Below are 19183 nucleotides of genomic sequence, written 5' to 3' on the forward strand. Positions count from 1 at the left end.
TGGAAAGGAGGAAATAAAACTCTTTGTTTGCAGATGACACGAACATCTATATAGAAAACCAGGCTGGGCACAATGGCTCACACCTGTAATTCCAGCACTTTAGGATGCCGAGGCAGGTGGATCACAAGGTTAGGAGTTCAGGATCAGCCTGGCCAACATAGTGAAACCCCATCTCTACTAAAAATACAAAAAATTAGTGGGCCATGGTGGTGGGTGCCTGTAATCCCAGCTACTTGGGAGGCTGGGCCAGGAGAACTGCTTGAACCTGGGAGGCGGAGGTTGCAGTGAGCCAAGATCATGCCACTGCACTCCAGCCTAGGCAACAGTGCAAGACTCCATCTCAAAAAAAAAAAAAAAAAAAAGGCCGGGTGCGGTGGCTCACACCTATGATCCCAGCACTTCGGGAGGCCGAGGCAGGTAGATCATGAGGTCAACAGATCAAGACCATCCCGGTCAACAAGGTGAAACCCCATCTCTACTAAAAATACAAAAATTAGCTGGGCATGGTGGCACACGCCTGTAGTCCCAGCTACTCGGGAGGCTGAGGCAGGAGAATTGCTTGAACCCAGGAGGTGGAGGTTGTGGTGAGCCGAGAGAGCGCCATAGCACTCCAGCCTGGGTAACAAGAGCAAAACTCCATCTCAAAAAAAAAAAGAAAAGAAAGAAAATCCAAAAGAACTGAAAAAACTTTCCAGAAACTAATAAGTAAAAACAGCAAAATTGCAGAATATACGTTAATATATAAAAGTCAATCACTTCCTATATGCCACCAGTGAACAAGTGGAATTAGAAGTTAAAAGTATAGTATCATTTACATTAACAACTCAATAAATGAAATATATAGGTATAAATCTAACAATACATGTAAGATCTATATGAGGAAAACTATAAAGCTCAATGAATGAAATCAAAGATCTAAATAAATGAGAAGATATTTCAATTCCATGAAATACTCAATATTGTCAAGATGTCAGTTCTTCCCAACTTGATCTATGAGATCAATGCAATACCAATCAAAATCCCAGCAATTTTTTATACGTATCAATGAATTAAATCTAAAGTTTATATGGAGAGGCAAAAGACCCAGAATAGCCAAAACAATATTGAAGAAGAAAAAAGAGAACTGACACTAACCAATCTTCAAGACTTAAATAAAGCTACAATAACCAAGACAGCATGGTATCAATGAAATAGACACATCGATCAATAAAACAAAATAGAGGGCCCAGAAATCGACCCATATAAATGTAGTCAATTGATCTTAGACAAAAAAACAAAGGCAAAACAATGGAGAAAGTCTTCTCAACAAATGGGGCTGGAACAACTGGACATTTACATGCAAAACAATGAACCTAGACACAGATCTTACATCCTTTACAAAAAAAAAAAATGAATTCAAAGTGCAAAAGTATAAGACAACCTAAATGCAAAGTGCAAAAAAAACAGTATAAAACTCCTAGAAGATAACACAGGAGAAAACCTAGATGTCCTTGAGTTTGGTGATGGCTTTCTGGATACAATACTAAGGTCATATAATCTATGAAAGAAATAATTGATAAGCTGGACTTAATTAAAAACTTCTTCTGCTTTGTGAAAAACACTGTCAAAAGAATAAAAAGACAAGCTATAAACTGGAAGAAAATATTTGCAAAAGACACATCTCTGATTCAGGATGTTAACAGTAAGGGAGGCTTTGGAGAGGAACAGAGCACAGACAGGAACTCTCTGTATTGCCCATTCAATGTGGCTGTGGACCTAAAACTGCTCTAAAAGATAAAGTCTATTTGAAAACAAAACTGCACGCCTGTAATCACAGCCCTTTGGGAGGGTGAGGCGAGTGGATCACCTGAGGTCAGGAGTTCAAGACCAGCCTAACTGACATAGTGAAACCCCATCTCTACTAAATACAAAAAAAAAAAAAAAAAAATTAGCCAAGTGTGGTGGCACATGCCTGTAATCCCAGCTACTCAGAAGGCTGAGGCAGGAGAATCACTTGAATTCAGGAGGGAGGTTGCAGTGAGCCAAGATCATGCCATTGCACTCCAGCCTGGGCATCAAGAGCAAAACAAAAGTCTCAAAAACAAAACAACAACAACAACAAAAAACCCAAAACAGAGGTCTGGTGAAGCATATAAAGAGCTTGGAAGTAATCCCTCTCATCCTCATCACAACAGCAACAAAACACCAAACAAATTAAAAAATCAAAACTCTTCTTATATCCAACGGAGAACTCAGATGAAGGGCAAACTATTGTTCCAAAAATTGGAGAGGTACATACAGAAAATCACAACTTACCAGCAGAATCCCAAGAACAGAAACCATTGTGGGAACTAACTAGTAGCAGAGTAAAAAAATCTGGTGTAATTGACAAACTGCTGGAGGTGCAATGCAGACAACTATGAGAATTAAAAGCTGCAGGGAAGCCAGCCTTACAAAGGGCCTTCACGCTTCTGTGAGTTTTTATCTCTACAACCCCTAGCATGTTACCACAGTTAACATGAGAGAAAAATACTCACCCCCTAGTTAGGGGGAGGGGTGGGGGCATAGTTATTTTGAATATTCCCAGAGTATTTTGTTCTTCTTAAAAAACTTGCCCTCAAACTATTTTACCAGAGTCTAACCTACTAGTTTTACAGACTGACTGACCTTAGGGAAAGGAAATATCCAACTTTAGCCCACTCTAACTTTTGAGAAAGGGGAAGGGAAATAACCAACTGAAGCCTTCAACATGGGAGATGAAAAATGGCCAACTCCAGCCCCTTCTAGCCTTCCTGTCTAACCTGTGGGTCAGGGATGAGAAACATTCATGAAGGTCACAAGTCAGAGGAAAGATTACAGGACTATAGAACACACTTCCTCACCCCAAAACTTTACCACTGTTTGAATGGGGCTCCTTATAGTAACAGAAGAACGTAACTGAAGGAAAACCACATCCCAGATCTTACTTAAGAAAAAATGCTAAGGGAATCCCAATGCCAATGGGGGACACAAAATCAAGGTCACCAGGGGAAATTTTAGTCTCTGAAACCTATAGTATGGCAAACAGCAAATACAATACAACCTATAATGAGATAAATAGAAAACACTAAAGACCTATTTACTTCAGTTGCTTTCAGATCCAAGTATATCATGTTTGGTTTTCAACCAAAAATTACAAGGCATACTAAAAGACAAAAACAAAAACACAGTTTGGAAGAGACTCAGCAAGCATTACAAACAGACTCAGACATGGCAGAGATGTTGGAATTTAAGTCTGGAGACACTAAAATGTTCTGGAGATGAACTGTAGTGACGATTACACAATAATGTGAATGTACTTAATTTCACTTAAAAAATGGTTAAATGGTCAATTTTATGTTATGTGTATTTTACCACAGTAAAAAAGAAAAAAAAAAATCAAGAGGGAACAAACATGTAAGCTATTAAACCATGAAAAGACATGGAGAAATTTTAAATGCATATTGCTAAAGTGGCAGAAGTCATTCTGAAAAGGATATATATTTTAAGGTTCTAACTGTATGACACTGCAAAGATAAAACTACAAAAACAGTAAAAATATCAGTGGTTGCCAGAGTTTCAGAAATAAGGAGGGAAGAATGAACAGATGAAATTCAGATTTTTTTAGGACAGTGAAATCATTCCATATGATACCATATGTTCCACCGTAATAGTGGAAACATGTCATTATTCATTTGTCAAAACCTAAAGAATGTGCAAAACAGAGTAAAGCACAATATAAACTATGAACTTTAATAATAATGTATTGGCCAGGTGCAGTGGATCAAGCCTGTAATGTCAGAACTTTGGGAGGCTGAGGCAGGCAGATCATTTGAGATCAGGAGTTCAAGACCAGCCTGACCAACATGGTGAAACCCTATCTCTACTAAAAATATTTTTTACATTAGCTGGGCATGGTGGCACACGCCTGTAATTTCGGCTACTTGGGAGACTGAGACAAAAGAATCGTGTGAACTCAGAAGGCAGAGGTTGCAGTAAGCCAAGATCACACCACTACACTCAAGCCTGGACAATCCAGTTAGACTCCATCTCAAAATAAATAAATAAATATATAAAAATTATGTATCAATACTAGCTCATCAATTATAACAAATATACCACACTACTGCAACACAGAAAGGAGGGAAAGAGAAAATAGGAAATAAAAATTCTCTATTTCCTGCTCAATTTCTCTGTAAACATAGTTACTTCCTAAAAAGATCTACTAATTATTTTTAAACAATAGAATATCTAAACAAAACACTAACAAGGAAACAGAAGATGTGAACAACACTATAAACAACTAGACCTAATAAGAATCATAGAACGTTTCATCTGAGAGCAACTGAATATACATTATTTTCAAGTACAAATGGAACATTACCCAATTGGACCATGTGTTAGGCCATAAGACCTCAAAATTTTAAAATAATTAAAATCATAAGGTATAGTCTCAAATCAAAATGCAACGAATTTAGAAATCAACAACAGAAGAAAGAGAAACTCGCAAATATGTGGAAATTAAGCAACAGACTTCCTAAATAACCAATACGTCAAAAAAAAATCACAAAAAAGAATTTTAAGGTATTCTGAGATGATAAAAACACCACACACCAAAACTTATGAGATGCAACTAAACTTGTACTCAGAGGGAAATTTACAGTAATAAACGTGTATATTACAAATAGAATAAAGATCAATATTCTTGTTTTCCATCTTAAACTAGAAAAGAGAAAACTAAACCCAAGCAAAGCAGAAGGGTTAAAATGCAAATAAGTGAAAAAGAGAATAGTGGAAAACAATCAAACCAAAAGTTAGTCTCTTGAATATGAACAAAATTTTAAACCTTTAACTAGACTCACCAAGGAAAAAAAAGACTCAAATTACTAAAATCAGAAATAAAAAAGGGGAGTTTGCTACCAACTTTACAGAAATACAAAGCATTACAACAGAATACTATTTTTAAACTGTATGTCAACAAATTTGATAACTTAGAGAGGCCAAATGCCCAGAAAAATCACACATTACTGAAAATGACTTAAGAAAGAATAGACAATTTGAATAGACCTACAAAAAGAAAAAAGAGTGATTTAGTAATTAAATACTATGCCTCAACCTGCAAAAAAAAAAAAAAACAGTCCAGACCCATTTGATATAACTTATCAAACTTTCAAAAAATCAATGCCAATTCTTCAGAAACTCTAAAACAATAGGAACACTTTCAATTCACTTTATGAAGTCAATATCACCCTGATACCAAACTAGACAAAGGCATCAAAAAAAAACTACAGACCAATGTATCTTACAAATATAGATGGAATAACTCTAAACAAAATACAAGTGTGTGTGTGTGTGTGTGTGTGTGTGTATTTCTATGACAGCCAACACATAAAATGTTTATACACTGTGACAAAGTGAGTTATTTTCACAAAGCTGGTTTAATAACGTAATATCAATTAATGTAATACATCAATTAATAATTTGTCAAAATTATCATTAAAAACACTCAAGAGGCTGGGCGCAGTGGCTCACATCTGTAATCCCTGCACTTTGGGAGGCCAAGGTGGGTGGATCACCTGAGGTCAGGAGTTCGAGACCAGCCTGGCCAACACGATGAAACCCTGTCTCTACTGAAAGTACAAAAAGTTAGCTGCATGTGGTGGCGGGCGTCTATAATCCCAGCTACTGGGAGGCTGAGGCAGGAGAATCGCTTGAACCCAGGAGGCAGAGGTTGCAGTGAGCCGAGATCACGCCATTACACTCCAGCCTGGGTGACAACAGTGAAACTTAAAAAAAAAAAAAAACCCTCAAGAAATCAGGACAGAAACTTCATCAATATGATAAGGGCATCTATTAATAATCCACAACTAACATCATACTTGGGGGTAAAAGACTGGATGCTTTCTCCCTAAGACAAGCTTGTCCAACCCACAGCCCAGGACCGTGAATGTGGCCCACCCCAAATTTGTAAACTTTCTTAAAACGTTATATTTTTGCAATTTTTTTTTTTTTTTTTTTTTTTTTTTAGCTTATCAGCTTTTGTTAGTGCATTTCCTATGTGGCCCAGGGAAGCCAAAAGATTGGACACTCCTACCCTAAGATCAGGAACAAAAAAGCATATACACTTTTATCCCTCCTATTCAAATATTTTACTGAAGGTTCTAGCCAGGGCAATTAGCCAAAAAATAAGTAAATAAAAGGCATCCAGATTGGAAATAAAAAATAAAGCTATATATATTTGCCCTTAACCCACAAACAATCTATTAGGATGAAAAAACAAGTTTAGAAGAGATTCAGAAACAATATTAATATATAAAAATCAAGTGTTTTTAAACACTTGCAATGAATAACCCAAACATTCAATTAAGAAAAATAATTCAACATAGACAGCACTAAAAAATAAAACACTTAGGATAATTTAAGGAAAAAAGTACAATTCTGAAAACTATAAAACATTACTGAAATTTAAAGATCTAATTACAGTTGAGTGCCACATAAGAACATTTCCATCAACTACAGACCACATACATAATAGTGGTCCTATAAGATTATAATACCAGCTGGGTATGGTAGCTTATGTCTGTAATCCTATCACTTTGGGAGGCCAAGGTGGGCAGATCATGTGAGGTCAGGAATTCAAGACCAGTCTAGGCAACATGGCAAAACCCAATCTCTATTAAAAATACAAAAATTAGCCAGGTGTGGTGGCACAGACCTGTAATCTTAGCTTTCAGGAGGCTGAGACATGAGAATCACTTAAGCCTAGGAAGCAGCGGTTGCGGTGAGCTGAGATTATGTCACTACACTCCAGCCTGGGCGACAGAGAGAGACTGTCTCAAAAAAAAAAAATGATAGATAGATAGATAGATAGATGTGTGTGTCTGTGCGTGCACGTGTGTGTATACCATATTTTTACTGTACCTTTTTGAAATATTTGTGTTAGATACACAAATGCTTGTGTATATAGTGTACATACACAAACCTAGATGGTATAGCCTACTACACGCCTAGGCTATATATTCTAATCGATTGCTCCTAGGCTACAAACCTGTACAGCATGTTACTGTACTGAATACTGTAGGCAGTTGTAACTACAACTGATGAGACTATATAGCCTAGGTGTGTAGCAGGCTATACCATCTAGGTTTGTGTATGTACACTACAGGATGTTTGCACAATAATGAAATAGCGTAATGACACATTTCTCAGAATGTATCCTCATCATTAAGTGACACATGACTATATAAATGAAGGGATATCCCATGTTCACGAACCAGATGATTAGGCCAGGTGCAGTAGACTATGGCTCACGCCTGCAATCTCAGCACTTTGGGAGACCAAGGCGGGTGGATCATTTGAGGTCAGGAGTTTGAGATCAGCCTGTTCAATACGGTGAAACCTCGTCTCTACTAAAAATACAAAAATTAGCCAGGCACGGTGGTGTACACCTGTAATCTAGCTACCCTGAAGGCTGAGGCAAGAGAACTGCTTGAACCCGGGAGGCAGAGGTTGCAGTGAGCTGAGATCACACCACTGCACTCCAGCCTGGGCAAAAAAGCAAGACTCTGTCTCAAAATTAAAAAAAAAAAAGGACCAGATGATTTAATATCAAGATGACAATATTCCCAAATTAATCTATAGATTCACTGGAATCTCTATCAAAATACTAGCTGGCTTCTTTGTAGAAATTGACAAGTTAATCTAAAATTCATATGAAGTTGCAAGAGGTTCCAGAATGGATAAAATATCTTGAAAAAGGAAAGCAAAGTTGGACGACTGAATTCCCCATTTACTTACTATAAAGCAATATTAATCAAAAGATTGTCTCCTAGTCGGGCACGGTGGCTCACGCCTATAATCCTGGCAGACTGAGGCCAAGGTGGGCAGATCGCTTTGGCCCAGGAGTTTGAGATCAGCCTGGGCAACATGATGAGACCTCATCTCTACAAAAAACACAAAAATTAGCCAGGCATATTGGCACGTGCCTGTAGTTCCAGCTACTTGGGAGGATGAGATAGGAGGTTCACTTGAGCCCAGGAGGTGGAGGTTGCAGTGAGCCAAGACTGCACCACTGCATGCACTCCAGCCTAGGCAAGAGAGACACCTGTCTCAGAAAAGAAAAAGAGTATCTCCTGGCATAAGGTGGGCATATAGATCAATGAAATAGAATTGGGAATCCAGAAATAAACCCATTTATCTATAGTTAACTGATTTTCTACAAGGGTGCTAAGACCAAATGGTGCTGCAGAAAGAAAAATACTCTTCTTCTAAGTGAGAGCTAAATAACATGTACATGTGGAAGCAGAGTATGGAATCACAGAAAGTGGAATTTTGGAATGGTAGCAGTGTCAGAGTAGGGTGGATGATGAGAAATTACTTAATGAGTACAACATAGGCCACTCCAGTGATGGATACGCTAAAAGCCCTGACCTGACCACTATGCAATATATCAATGTAACAAAATTACACTTGTACTCTAATTTACACAAATAAATAAAAAATTTTTTTAAAAACAGTTCTGGGTAGTCACATACAAAAGAATAAAGTCTGAACCCTTTCTTCACACCATATACAAAAATTAACTCGAAATGGATCAAAGACCTACATGTAAGAGCCAAACTATAAAATCTCAAAGAAAACATAGTAGGTCCTCATGACCTAACATTTGTCAAGGGATTGTATCTTGTCAATTCCTTGATTGACAAGGGTTTATATATGTAATATGCATATATATAAAGAATTCTTGCAATTCAATAGTAAATAGACAAATAACCCAATTAAAGAATAGGAAAAAGATCTAAACAGATGTTTCTCCAAAGAAGACACACGACAAGCACATGGCCAACAAGCACATTGGCAGGATGAGACAGGAGGTTCACTTGAGTCCATGAGGTGGAGGCTGCAGTGAGCCAAGATTACACCACTGCACGCACTCCAGCCTGGGCAATAGAGAGACACCTGTCTCAGAAAAAAAAAAAAAAAAAGAATGTCTCCTGGCATAAGGTTCTGGATAGTCACATACAAAAGATGCATGAACCCGCCGGGCGAGGTGGCTCACGTCTATAATCCCAGCACTTTGGGAGGCCGAGGCGGGTGGATCACGAGGTCAAGAGATCGAGACCATCCTGGTCAACATGGTGAAACCCCGTCTCTACTAAAAATACAAAAAATTAGCTGGGCATGGTGGCGCGTGCCTGTAATCCCAGCTACTCAGGAGGCTGAGGCAGGAGAATTGCCTGAACCCAGGAGGCGGAGGTTGCGGTGAGCCGAGATCGCGCCACTGCACTCCAGCCTGGATAACAACAACAACAAAAAAAGATGCATGAACCCTAAGGGAAATGCAAATCAAAACTACAAAAAAGTCACGTAATAACAAGTGTTGATAAGGATGTGGAGAAATTGGAACTCTCATACACTGCTAATAGGAATGCCACTTTGGAAAACAATCTGGCAGGTCCTTAAAAGTAAATACAGAATTGCCATATATCCCAAAAATCCTACTCCTAGATATACATCTAGGAGAAACGAATCCATATGTCCACACAGAAACTTACACAAGAATGTCTATGGTAGCATTATACATACATAATAGCCGAAAAGTAGAAAAAAAAACAAACATCCATCAACTGATGAATGGTTATACAAAATATCCCGTAACCATATACTAAAGTATTATTCGGCCATAAAAAAGTAATGAAGTACTGATACATGCCACATCACGGGTGAATCCTGAAACCATTAGGCTAAGTGAAAGAAGCCCAGTCACAAAAAAAACCCACAAATTATTCCATTTATATGAAATGCCCGGAATAGATAAATCTACAGATAAAAGGTAGATTAATAGTTGCATATGGGAAATAGAAGATGGGGGGCATTAGCTAAAGTGTATGGGGTGTCTTTTAGAAGTGATAAAATGTTCTAAAGTTGACCATGATCATGATGGCACATATCTATGAATACACCGAAAACCACTGAATTGTGCAGTTTAAATTAAGGGTGAATTGTACAGTATGTGAATGACATCTCAATAAAGCTATTAAAATGTTTTTAAGTAGTCAATTAAACACTCAACACAGGTAAATATACACACACACACACACACACACACATCAAAGTAAACCTAAGGAAATAGTAAAAGATGAAAAATTAACTTTTATTGGAAACAAAAAAATGAAAAGCAACAGAATTAAAGTCAAATCAAGACCTCTGTCCTTGAACAAAAAATAAATTAAATAAACCCCTACCTAGTCAAATCAGGAGAAAAATAAAGCGTAATTACACAAAATTGGGAATGAGAAGTAAAAATAAACACAGAGGCAATTGAAAAAATAAAGAATACTGTGTATTACCCCATTAAAATTAACTAGAAATCCTTACTGAAAAGAACGATTTCCCTGGAACATTACCAAAATTAACCCAAGAAAAGAGAGCATATATAGACTACAACCCTGAAAGGAATCCAGAGATAGTTTCACTGATGGTATCTTTCAAACATACAAGAAAGAAAAATTCCTTTGTACTTAGACTGTTCCAGAAAAATAAAAATCATCCAAGTACCTTTTATTAAAATGGCATAATATTGATGTCAAGTTTGATAAAGGCTGGTCAAGAAAACAAAAAACAGAAAGACATTTAAAACCATTACTAAGTATCTGCAAATAAAAATCCAGCAGTTCCTCAAGAGAAGAGCACACTACAACTAAATAGTTTTAGTCTGAGGAACACAGGAAAAGATTAATATTAAGAATAAAATGTATATGAATAGGTTAAAAAAATAAATTGTGCAATGTAGATAAATGTGGAGATGGGGAGCAGAAACAGAAGAGGTTCAGCCTGTGTTCTCTCCGATGAAACTCTAACCTGCTGATGGGGGGATGTTGAACCCTGGGTGGGACATAAAGGGTAAGAGGGAAGATGGGGAAAGAAGCTGACAGAGAGGAAACTAAAAAGATTTCCAAGCACTGTTGATGACCCAATTAAAAGTTGGAGACCAAGAATTTCTAGCGATGCCAACCCAGAGATCTGAATTATCTTACCCAGCACAATTCAGAAATTCAGGTTGAGGAATTACAAGGAGAGGTGTTTGAATGGTTTGTAGGACCAGCATAAAAACAACATAAGGCTCTAAGTCACTCACTTCCCTCTTAAAAAGACTTAGTTGTAAGACTGGTCATATTTTGCTTCAAATTTAAACCAAAGTACCATAGTTCAACTCAGCATAAATAACAGGACTACAAACTTAATCACTGCCTTTACCCTCTTATTATCTAGGGAGATATATGAGAGTAAATTGAATAACACAATTTTGTCATTCAACTTGAGAGTAAACCGGATGAAATTAATGTTTCCTATTATTTGATCTCATCCTCTAAATACACAGCATGAGATGTTATACAACGCATCTAAGAATTTCATAGTTCATAAATTTCTAGCAAGAAACATATTAAGCATTTTCTCCTTTAAACACTTTCCAACCTATGCCAGTAAGTTTCAATATGCTAGTGAACAAAGGAAAAATTATCTTAATACTCATATCATCATAAATCTACCTTTAATACAGAAAATAATCTATGTATTCTATATATTATCATACATTCTCAGGTAAATAAGAAAATACCTAATTTCGCTCAGAAAAAAAAAAATTGGGGGAGGAAGAAAATACTCTGGGCTCTCAGAAGCAAGATTTTCTATTACCCATAGATAGTTCAATATTAGGGGTTGGGCATGGTGGCTCACACCTGTAATCTCAGCACTTTGGAGGCTGAGGCAGGCAGATCACAAGGTCAGAAGTTTGAGACCAGACTAGCCAACCTGATGAAACCCCAATTCTACTAAAAATGCAAAAATTAGCCAGGCATGGTGGTGGGCGCCTGTAATTCCAGCTACTCGGGAGGCTAAGGCAGGAGAATTGCTTGAATCCAGGAGGCGGAGGTTGCAGTGAGCTGAGATCATGCCACTGTACTCCAGCCTGCATGACAGAGCACAGCTTAGTCAGGGGGTGGGGGTGGGGAAGAACAATAAAAAAAGATAGTTCACTATTAAACAGATAATAATTTTCTCACATTGGCTATAGTAAAAGTAGGTTAACTTAAAAATTCCTCCTCTGGTCCCTATCTCTCACCATATGCAAAGATTAACTCAAGATGGATTAAAGACTAAAATGTAAGGCCCAAAATTTTAATAATCCTAGAAGAATACCTAAGAACAGAGTTTATGATTAAGACTTCAAAAGGAAATGCAACAAAAATAAAAATGGACAAATGGAACTTAATTAAACCAAAGGGCTTCTGCACAGCAAAATAAACTGTCAACAGAGTAAAGAGACAACCTACAGGATGGGAGAAAATATTTGCAAACTATGCATCTGACAAAGGTCTAACATCCAGCATCTATAAGGAACTCAAACAAATCAACAGGAAAAAAACAACCCCACTAAAAAGCAGGCAAATATATGAACAGACACTTCTCAAAAGAAGATATACAAGCGGCCAAGAAAACATGAAAAAATGCTCCACACCACTAATCATCAGAGAATTGCAAATTAAAATCACAAGGAGACACCATCTCACACCAGTCAGAATGGCTATTATTAAAAAGTCAAAAAATAGATGTTGGGAAGAGTAAGAAGAAAAGGGAACATGTATACACTGTTGTTGGGAATGTAAGTTGTTCAACTCCTACGGAAAGCAGCATGGAGATTTCTTTTTTTTTTTTTTTGAGACGGAGTTTCGCTCTTGTTACCCAGGCTGGAGTGCAATGGCGCGATCTCGGCTCACCGCAACCTCCGCCTCCTGGGTTCAGGCAATTCTCCTGCCTCAGCCTCCTGAGTAGCTGGGATTACAGGCACGCGCCACCATGCCCAGCTAATTTTTTGTATTTTTAGTAGAGACGGGGTTTCACCATGTTGACCAGGATGGTCTCGATCTCTTGACCTCGTGATCCACCCGCCTCGGCCTCCCAAAGTGCTGGGATTACAGGTGTGAGAGATTTCTTGAAGAACTCAAAACAGAACTATCATTTGATGCAGCAATCCCACTACTGGGTATCTATCCAAAGGAAAATAAATCATTTCATCAAAAAGACATCTAAGCCCAGGACCTTGGGAAGCCAAGGCAGGAAGATCACTTGAGCCGAGGTGTTCTAGACCAGTTAGACTCCATCTCTAAAAACCAAACAAAAAAAAAAGACATCTGCACAAGTATGTTTATCACAGCGCCGTTCATAATAGCAAAGTCATGAAATCAACCTAAGTGTCCATCAACAACTGAATAGGAAAAGAAAATGTGGTATGTATTCACATACATCATGAAATATTATGTAGCCATAAACAGAATGAAATCCTGTCCTTTGCAGCAACATGGATAGAGCCTGGAGGGTATCACATGAAATAATTCAGAAACACAAAATCAAGTACCACGTGTTCTCACTGATAAGACAAGCGGGTACAATGGGTATAGAGAGACACAGAATGGGTACAATGAGTACACACAGACATAAAGACGGAAATAGACACTGGGGACTCTAGAACGAGGAGAGGAGGGGTGAAAAATACCTATCAGGTACAATGTTCACTATTCGGGTGACAGGGTCACTAAAAGCCCAAATCTCACCGTTATGCAATATATCCACGTTAATTACTTGCATATGTAACCCCTGAATCTAAAATTAGATTAAATTCAATTTAAAAAAAAAAAAAAAACCCTCCTCTAGGCCTTAAGATTTGAATATTAACAGTTATTCAAGCAAGAAGCCGCAGGACAAAATAAAAATTAGGAGACCTAGTCAACAAGTGTGGCTTTAATTATGGTCTCTATGTAGATGATTTACAACTTGAAATCTCCAGCCCAGCCTTCTTCAATCTTCAAAACCAAACCCATAATCTTAACATCCACCCAACCAATTCCACCACTCTCTCATGGCCACCACCCTCACCATAAACCTGACCATAACTTAATATTAGCACAACCATTCAAACAATAACCAAACATCCGGTTACTTCACCTTTCACATCCCATCCATTATTAAGTATGATGATTTTGCCTCTTAAATATCTCTCAAATCAGTCCACTTTTCCCTGTATCCACCAACACTTCCCTATTCCAAAATGTCACCATCTTTTGCCTGGCAATGCTTCTGCAAGGGTATCCTAATTTATGCCCTTGACCTACGATTACTGCTCCCCAACCCACCTTGCTATCACAGCTGTTGCTACACTCTATTATACAGATGATCTTTTTGAAACACCTATCTTATCATACACCCCCTTGTTTCAAGTATTTTCGTCGACTTCCCAAGGCTCCAAGGATAAAGCCCCTAAATCCTTGGCATAGCACACAAAGCCTTGCAGTCTGTGCTCCACCCACACGGCTTTTGGTTCCTGGAAAATGCCATGTTCTCTCTCACCAACAGTTCCTTTTCATGTGTTTTTCCCTCAACTAGAAGGCTCTTTCCTTCCCCTTTGCCTGATTAACCTTAAACTGTCTTCAGATACCAGCTTTACCATAACCACCTCGAGAAAGCTTTCCCAGCTTCACTGACAAAGCCAGATTATCTTACTTTATGCTTTCATAGAATATTAGCACGTTATCAGTTTTACTTTTATTTATGTGATCATGTGAAATCTGTCTGCCTCCCTGTGTAGACCATGAACACAAGGAAGGCAGAGACCAAAAATGCTTGGGTTCACCAAGGTTCCTTAGCATCCAACACAATGTGTGGCACATGGTAAATTCTAAAATACATGTTCAATGAATTAAGTACCTCTGGAATATTCACCAGGCAAAACAACAACTAGTAACAAAAGTCTACACCATCACTGTCTGTGATGATGGAACTGTTCTATTATCTGTGCTGTCCAATATGGTAGCACCCAGTCTTGTGTGGCTGCCCAGCACCTGAAAAGTGCTAAGAACAGAGGCACAGAATTTTTCATTTTATTTTTAACTCTTATTCAAAACTGTAATAGTCCTCTCTTTAATTAAGATGTAAAGAGCCACACGTAGCCACTCTCTACCGTACTCAACAGGGCAGGTCTTGTTCCTCGAAAAGTAGTAGATTCAAAAACAGGGTAAGGGCAGTAAATTAAATGGAGAGTTATGTTCAAAACGATCTTCGCGGGCCCACCATCAAATCGGCTTTCTCCATTGTGTATTATTTGTGCTTTCTAGTTTTCTGGACTGTTCGGAGCCTCATCACAAGCTTCTTGCATTCCAAGCCCTGGGGAACTCCTCTATTGCTACAAATGATGGTCCAAAAGAGGAAAACCTGCGGGGAGCCTCTCCAGACTAAGTGATCGCGCAGTGTACGTTATCCACGCTACTCCCTCAGGGGAGTCCTGCAATTCAGCCAAGCTAATGAGTTCACTGACTCCCCAACAGGATACTTCCCAGGCAAGCACTCGCTCCGGTCCTACACCCTTGCTCCTGTCTCAGCGTTTCTCACCCACACTCACGGGGAATGCAGGCTCCTCTGAACGTCTGTGGGAGTTCAAAAGGCCCAGGACTCACCGAGGGAGAGGAAACGACAAGTCTTTGCTTGTGGCCTGGGAGACTCGGAGCAGCCGGCCGGCACCTGGGCTGAAGTCGGGGCCGCCTACGAGCCTCAGCCGCGCGCGTTTTCTCCGTCAGGCTGCGCGACCCGCGGGCGGGCGGAGCGCTCGGGGCCTACCCTCCACCCCAACCCGCCGCGGCTCCACACCCCTCCCCCGGCCAGCCTCACCTTCTCCAGGGAGGTCCGCTCGCCCTCCGAGTAGCGGTGCCGCGAAGGCGACGGCGGAGGCAAAATCTTGCCGGGGTGCGCCTGCAGCCAGGCCTTGGCCTCCTCGTCCTCCTCGTCGTCGGTTCTCTCTACATGCTGGTGCTCGTAGTGAGAGTCGGAGTTCAACTCCCGCCCCGCCTCTTCCTCCATCACCTCCACCACTACGACATCGTCCAAGTTCGCCGCCTCCTCCTCTACCTTCGCCGCCGCCACCGCAGCCTCCTCCTCCTCCTTCTCCAGCTCGCCTGGCCTTGGCAGGTCCTCGGGCTCCATGTTGGTGTCTCGCTCTGGGCGGCAGAGACGGAGGCGGAGGCGGAGGCGGAGGAGAGGGGAGGGGGGAGGGAGGAAAAAGGGGGAGACCTGATTGGTGGTTGTGGCAGAGCTTAGGCGCAGTGCCGCCCGCCGGGGCGGGGCTGGAAGACCGCGCGCGTGTTGCTAGGGACGCCGCGCGGAGCCCGGGGGGAAGGCCCCAGGGCGGGGGTTTGCGACGGGCGACGCAGTCGCTTCGCCGCCGTCACCCGCCGGCATCTCGCGCACAGCACTGTAAGCTCACAATAAACTGGGGACTGGGCGCCTCCCAGGGGGCGCAGACGGCCCCAGGGGAGTAGAGTCTAGTTCTCGGCTGGGGTGGAGTTTCGTCCCTGCACGGAAAAGAGATCAAACTCTGGAACTAACCCGTTATAATCACACTTGCAAATTACAAAGTTTTAAAGGTTGAGTGCCTCCTAACAGGTCAGGCTGTATGGTGGGGGCTTGAACCTAACGGTGCAAAAGTGTCACGGGTTGTTAGAGGGATTCAGAAATGGGCACTGAATCCGGCATCAGAAAGATCGGAGTTTGAATCCTCGCATCACAACTTAAAGGGGTGTAACTGTATGTCTATAAAACGAAGATAATAGACCATCGCATAGGATGGTTGTGATAATTAAAGAAAATAATCGGCCGGGCGCAGTGGCGCAAGCCTGTAATCCCAGCACTTTGGGAGGCCGAGGCGGGTGGATCACGAGGTCAAGAGATCGAGACCATCCTGGTCAACATGGTGAAACCCCGTCTCTACTAATACAAAAAATTAGCTGAGCATGGTGGCGCGTGCCTGTAATCCCAGCTACTCAGGAGGCTGAGGCAGGAGAATTGCCTGAACCCAGGAGGCGGAGGTTGCGGTGAGCCGCGATCGCACCATTGCACTCCAGCCTGGGTAACAAGAGCGAAACTCCGTCTCAAAAAAAAAAAAAAAAAAAAAAAAAAAAAAAAAAAAAAAGAAAACAATTTTCCTTGAGCCTCAGTGGAAAAAAAAAAAAAAAAAAATTATCAGGTACTGTCAACAACTGACCCAGCAGTAAAACTATAAGACATTGATCCTTGGATTCATATGATACAATTAAAAAGACATGCATCATTTTCTCCTGGCTACTGGACATCCCATTCTATTGGAAGACCTCAAACTTAAGATTCTTGAGACTTCCCCAGAAGCTGCTGACTGCAGAAATGGGTAGTTTATACCCAAGACAACAGGACAAGATTAATTTTCTGATTCTTCCACATCTTTTATCCTACCACTAATCTTAATTATTATTGCATTTTGACACCCGTGATTAACTAACAAATTGATTTCTCAAGAAGACAACCCTCATCTTCATCCTGTTACTTTTGACTCTCTATGTTCTGCTACTTAAAATAAGTAATATTTGGCTGAGCACGGTGGCTCACGCCTGTAATCCCAGCACTTTGGGAAGACAAGGTGGACGGATCACGAGGTCAAGAGATCAAGACCATTCTGGCCAACAGGGTGAAACCCCATCTCTACTAAAAAATACAAAAATTAGCTGGGCATGGTGGCGCACGCCTGTAGTCCCAGCTACTTGGGAGGCTCAGGCAGGAGAATTGCTTGAAGCCAGGAGGCGGAGGTTGCGGTGAGCCGAGATCATGCCATTGCACTCTAGCCTGGGTAATAAGAGCGAAACTCCGTCTCAAAAAAAAAAAAAGAAAGAAAGAAATCTGTCCCTGAGTAGGCAGATATTGCTTCCTCTATTGCCACTTCCTTGGCAGCTCAGCAGACATCCCTCAACTCCTTTGAGATTTTTTTTTTTTTAAATAGGATTTTATGCTGTTACCCATACTAGAGGGCAGTGGCACGATCATAGGTCGCTGTAACCTCAAACTCCTGGGCTCAAGTGATCTTCCACCTTAGGCTCCTAAGTAGCTCTGACTACAGGTGCACACCACCACACTTGGCTATTTAAAAAAATATTTAGGAGAGATGGGGGTCTCACTATTTTGCCCAGGCTCATCTTGAACTCCTGGCATCAAGCAATCACTCTATTTCAGCTTCCCAAAGCACTGGAATAACAAGCATGAACCACGACACCTGGCCAAAAGGATTGTATTAAACAAAGTAGTTACTCTAGACTTCCATTTACCAAACTGAGATAAGTGTGTTCAATTGCCAATAGCTGCTACTGTACCTAGAGAACAACGTATGTATTATAGAAAATTAGGGGAGATCTGGGAGGAGACCCACTTGCTGCAGATACTGGGCCCCCCTTAGGGACCCTTTTTGGACCTCTTTAGCAACTTATTACCTGGATCACTGGATCCGGGACTAGGTTGCTGCTCCAGGCAGACCTGATCAGCTGTTTGTTAAGCAGTCCTCCTGGGCCTAGTAAAATGCATTCTGGCTATGGCTTAACAATGTTTCACTGACATTGTGTCTGTCAAGGTGTTACGCCGATCTGATAAGACAAATCTCTGCCTCCAGATACTAAGAGGTTGGTGGGCATATGAAATGGACTAACTTTGCTAGGGGGATAATCTGAATTAAGGGCACAGACTGCAGGACAGTTCTCCAGGTGGCCTTGGACCAACTTAGTTCTTTCTCCTTTCTCATTTATGGTTCTCTAGGATAACTGTGGAATGTACTGGGAATATAGCATCCTGTGATAGAGACTGACCAAAACAGCCTCTCATCTCTCCTAGAAATAGAATGTCCTGCATGTTTTTGTTTAAGACACAGTTTCACTCTTGTTGCCCAGGCTAGGGTGCAATGGTGCAATCTCGGCTCATTGAAACCTCTGCCTCTCAGTTTCAAGCGATTCTCCTGTCTCAGCCTCCTGAGTAACTGGGATTACAGACAGGTGCCACCACGCCCAGCTAATTCTGTATTTTTAATAGAGATGGGGGGTTTCCTTCATGTTGGTCAGGCTGGTCTTGAACTCCTGACATCAGGTGAGCTGACCACCTTGGCCTCCCAAAGTGCTAGGATTCAGGCAAGAGCCACTGTGCGTGGCTGAATGTCCTTCATGTTTTAACCCAGTGTGTCATGCCTCCCCATCTCCTCTCTCACTCCCCCAATTAGCCTGTTCTTACATTGCTGTTAAGAAATACTTTAGACTGGGTAATTTATATAGAAAAGAAGTTAAATTGGCTCATGGTT

The 19183-nt window shown here is 40.7% G+C and overlaps 1 protein-coding gene across 12 annotated transcripts in view; it reads right to left on the reverse strand.

Annotated features, from left to right (window-relative positions):
• Positions 1-16040, reverse strand: part of LOC135275608 (centrosome-associated protein ALMS1-like) — a 271819-nt gene extending 255779 nt beyond the window's left edge. For all 12 annotated transcript variants that reach the window (XR_010343217.1, XR_010343218.1, XR_010343219.1 and 9 more), the window contains exon 1: positions 15715-16040. Coding sequence is in view for 8 of the 12 variants with exons in the window: in XM_064377819.1 (XP_064233889.1) it covers positions 15715-16026 (312 nt within the window). In the remaining 4 variants the exon portion in view is untranslated. The remainder of the gene's footprint in view (positions 1-15714) is intronic.
• Between the last annotated feature and the right edge of the window lie 3143 nt (positions 16041-19183).

This window comes from Aotus nancymaae, unplaced genomic scaffold (assembly GCF_030222135.1).
Source record: "Aotus nancymaae isolate 86718 unplaced genomic scaffold, 86718_ANA_hifiasm-v0.15.2.pri h1tg000017l, whole genome shotgun sequence".
Lineage (NCBI taxonomy): Eukaryota > Metazoa > Chordata > Mammalia > Primates > Aotidae > Aotus > Aotus nancymaae.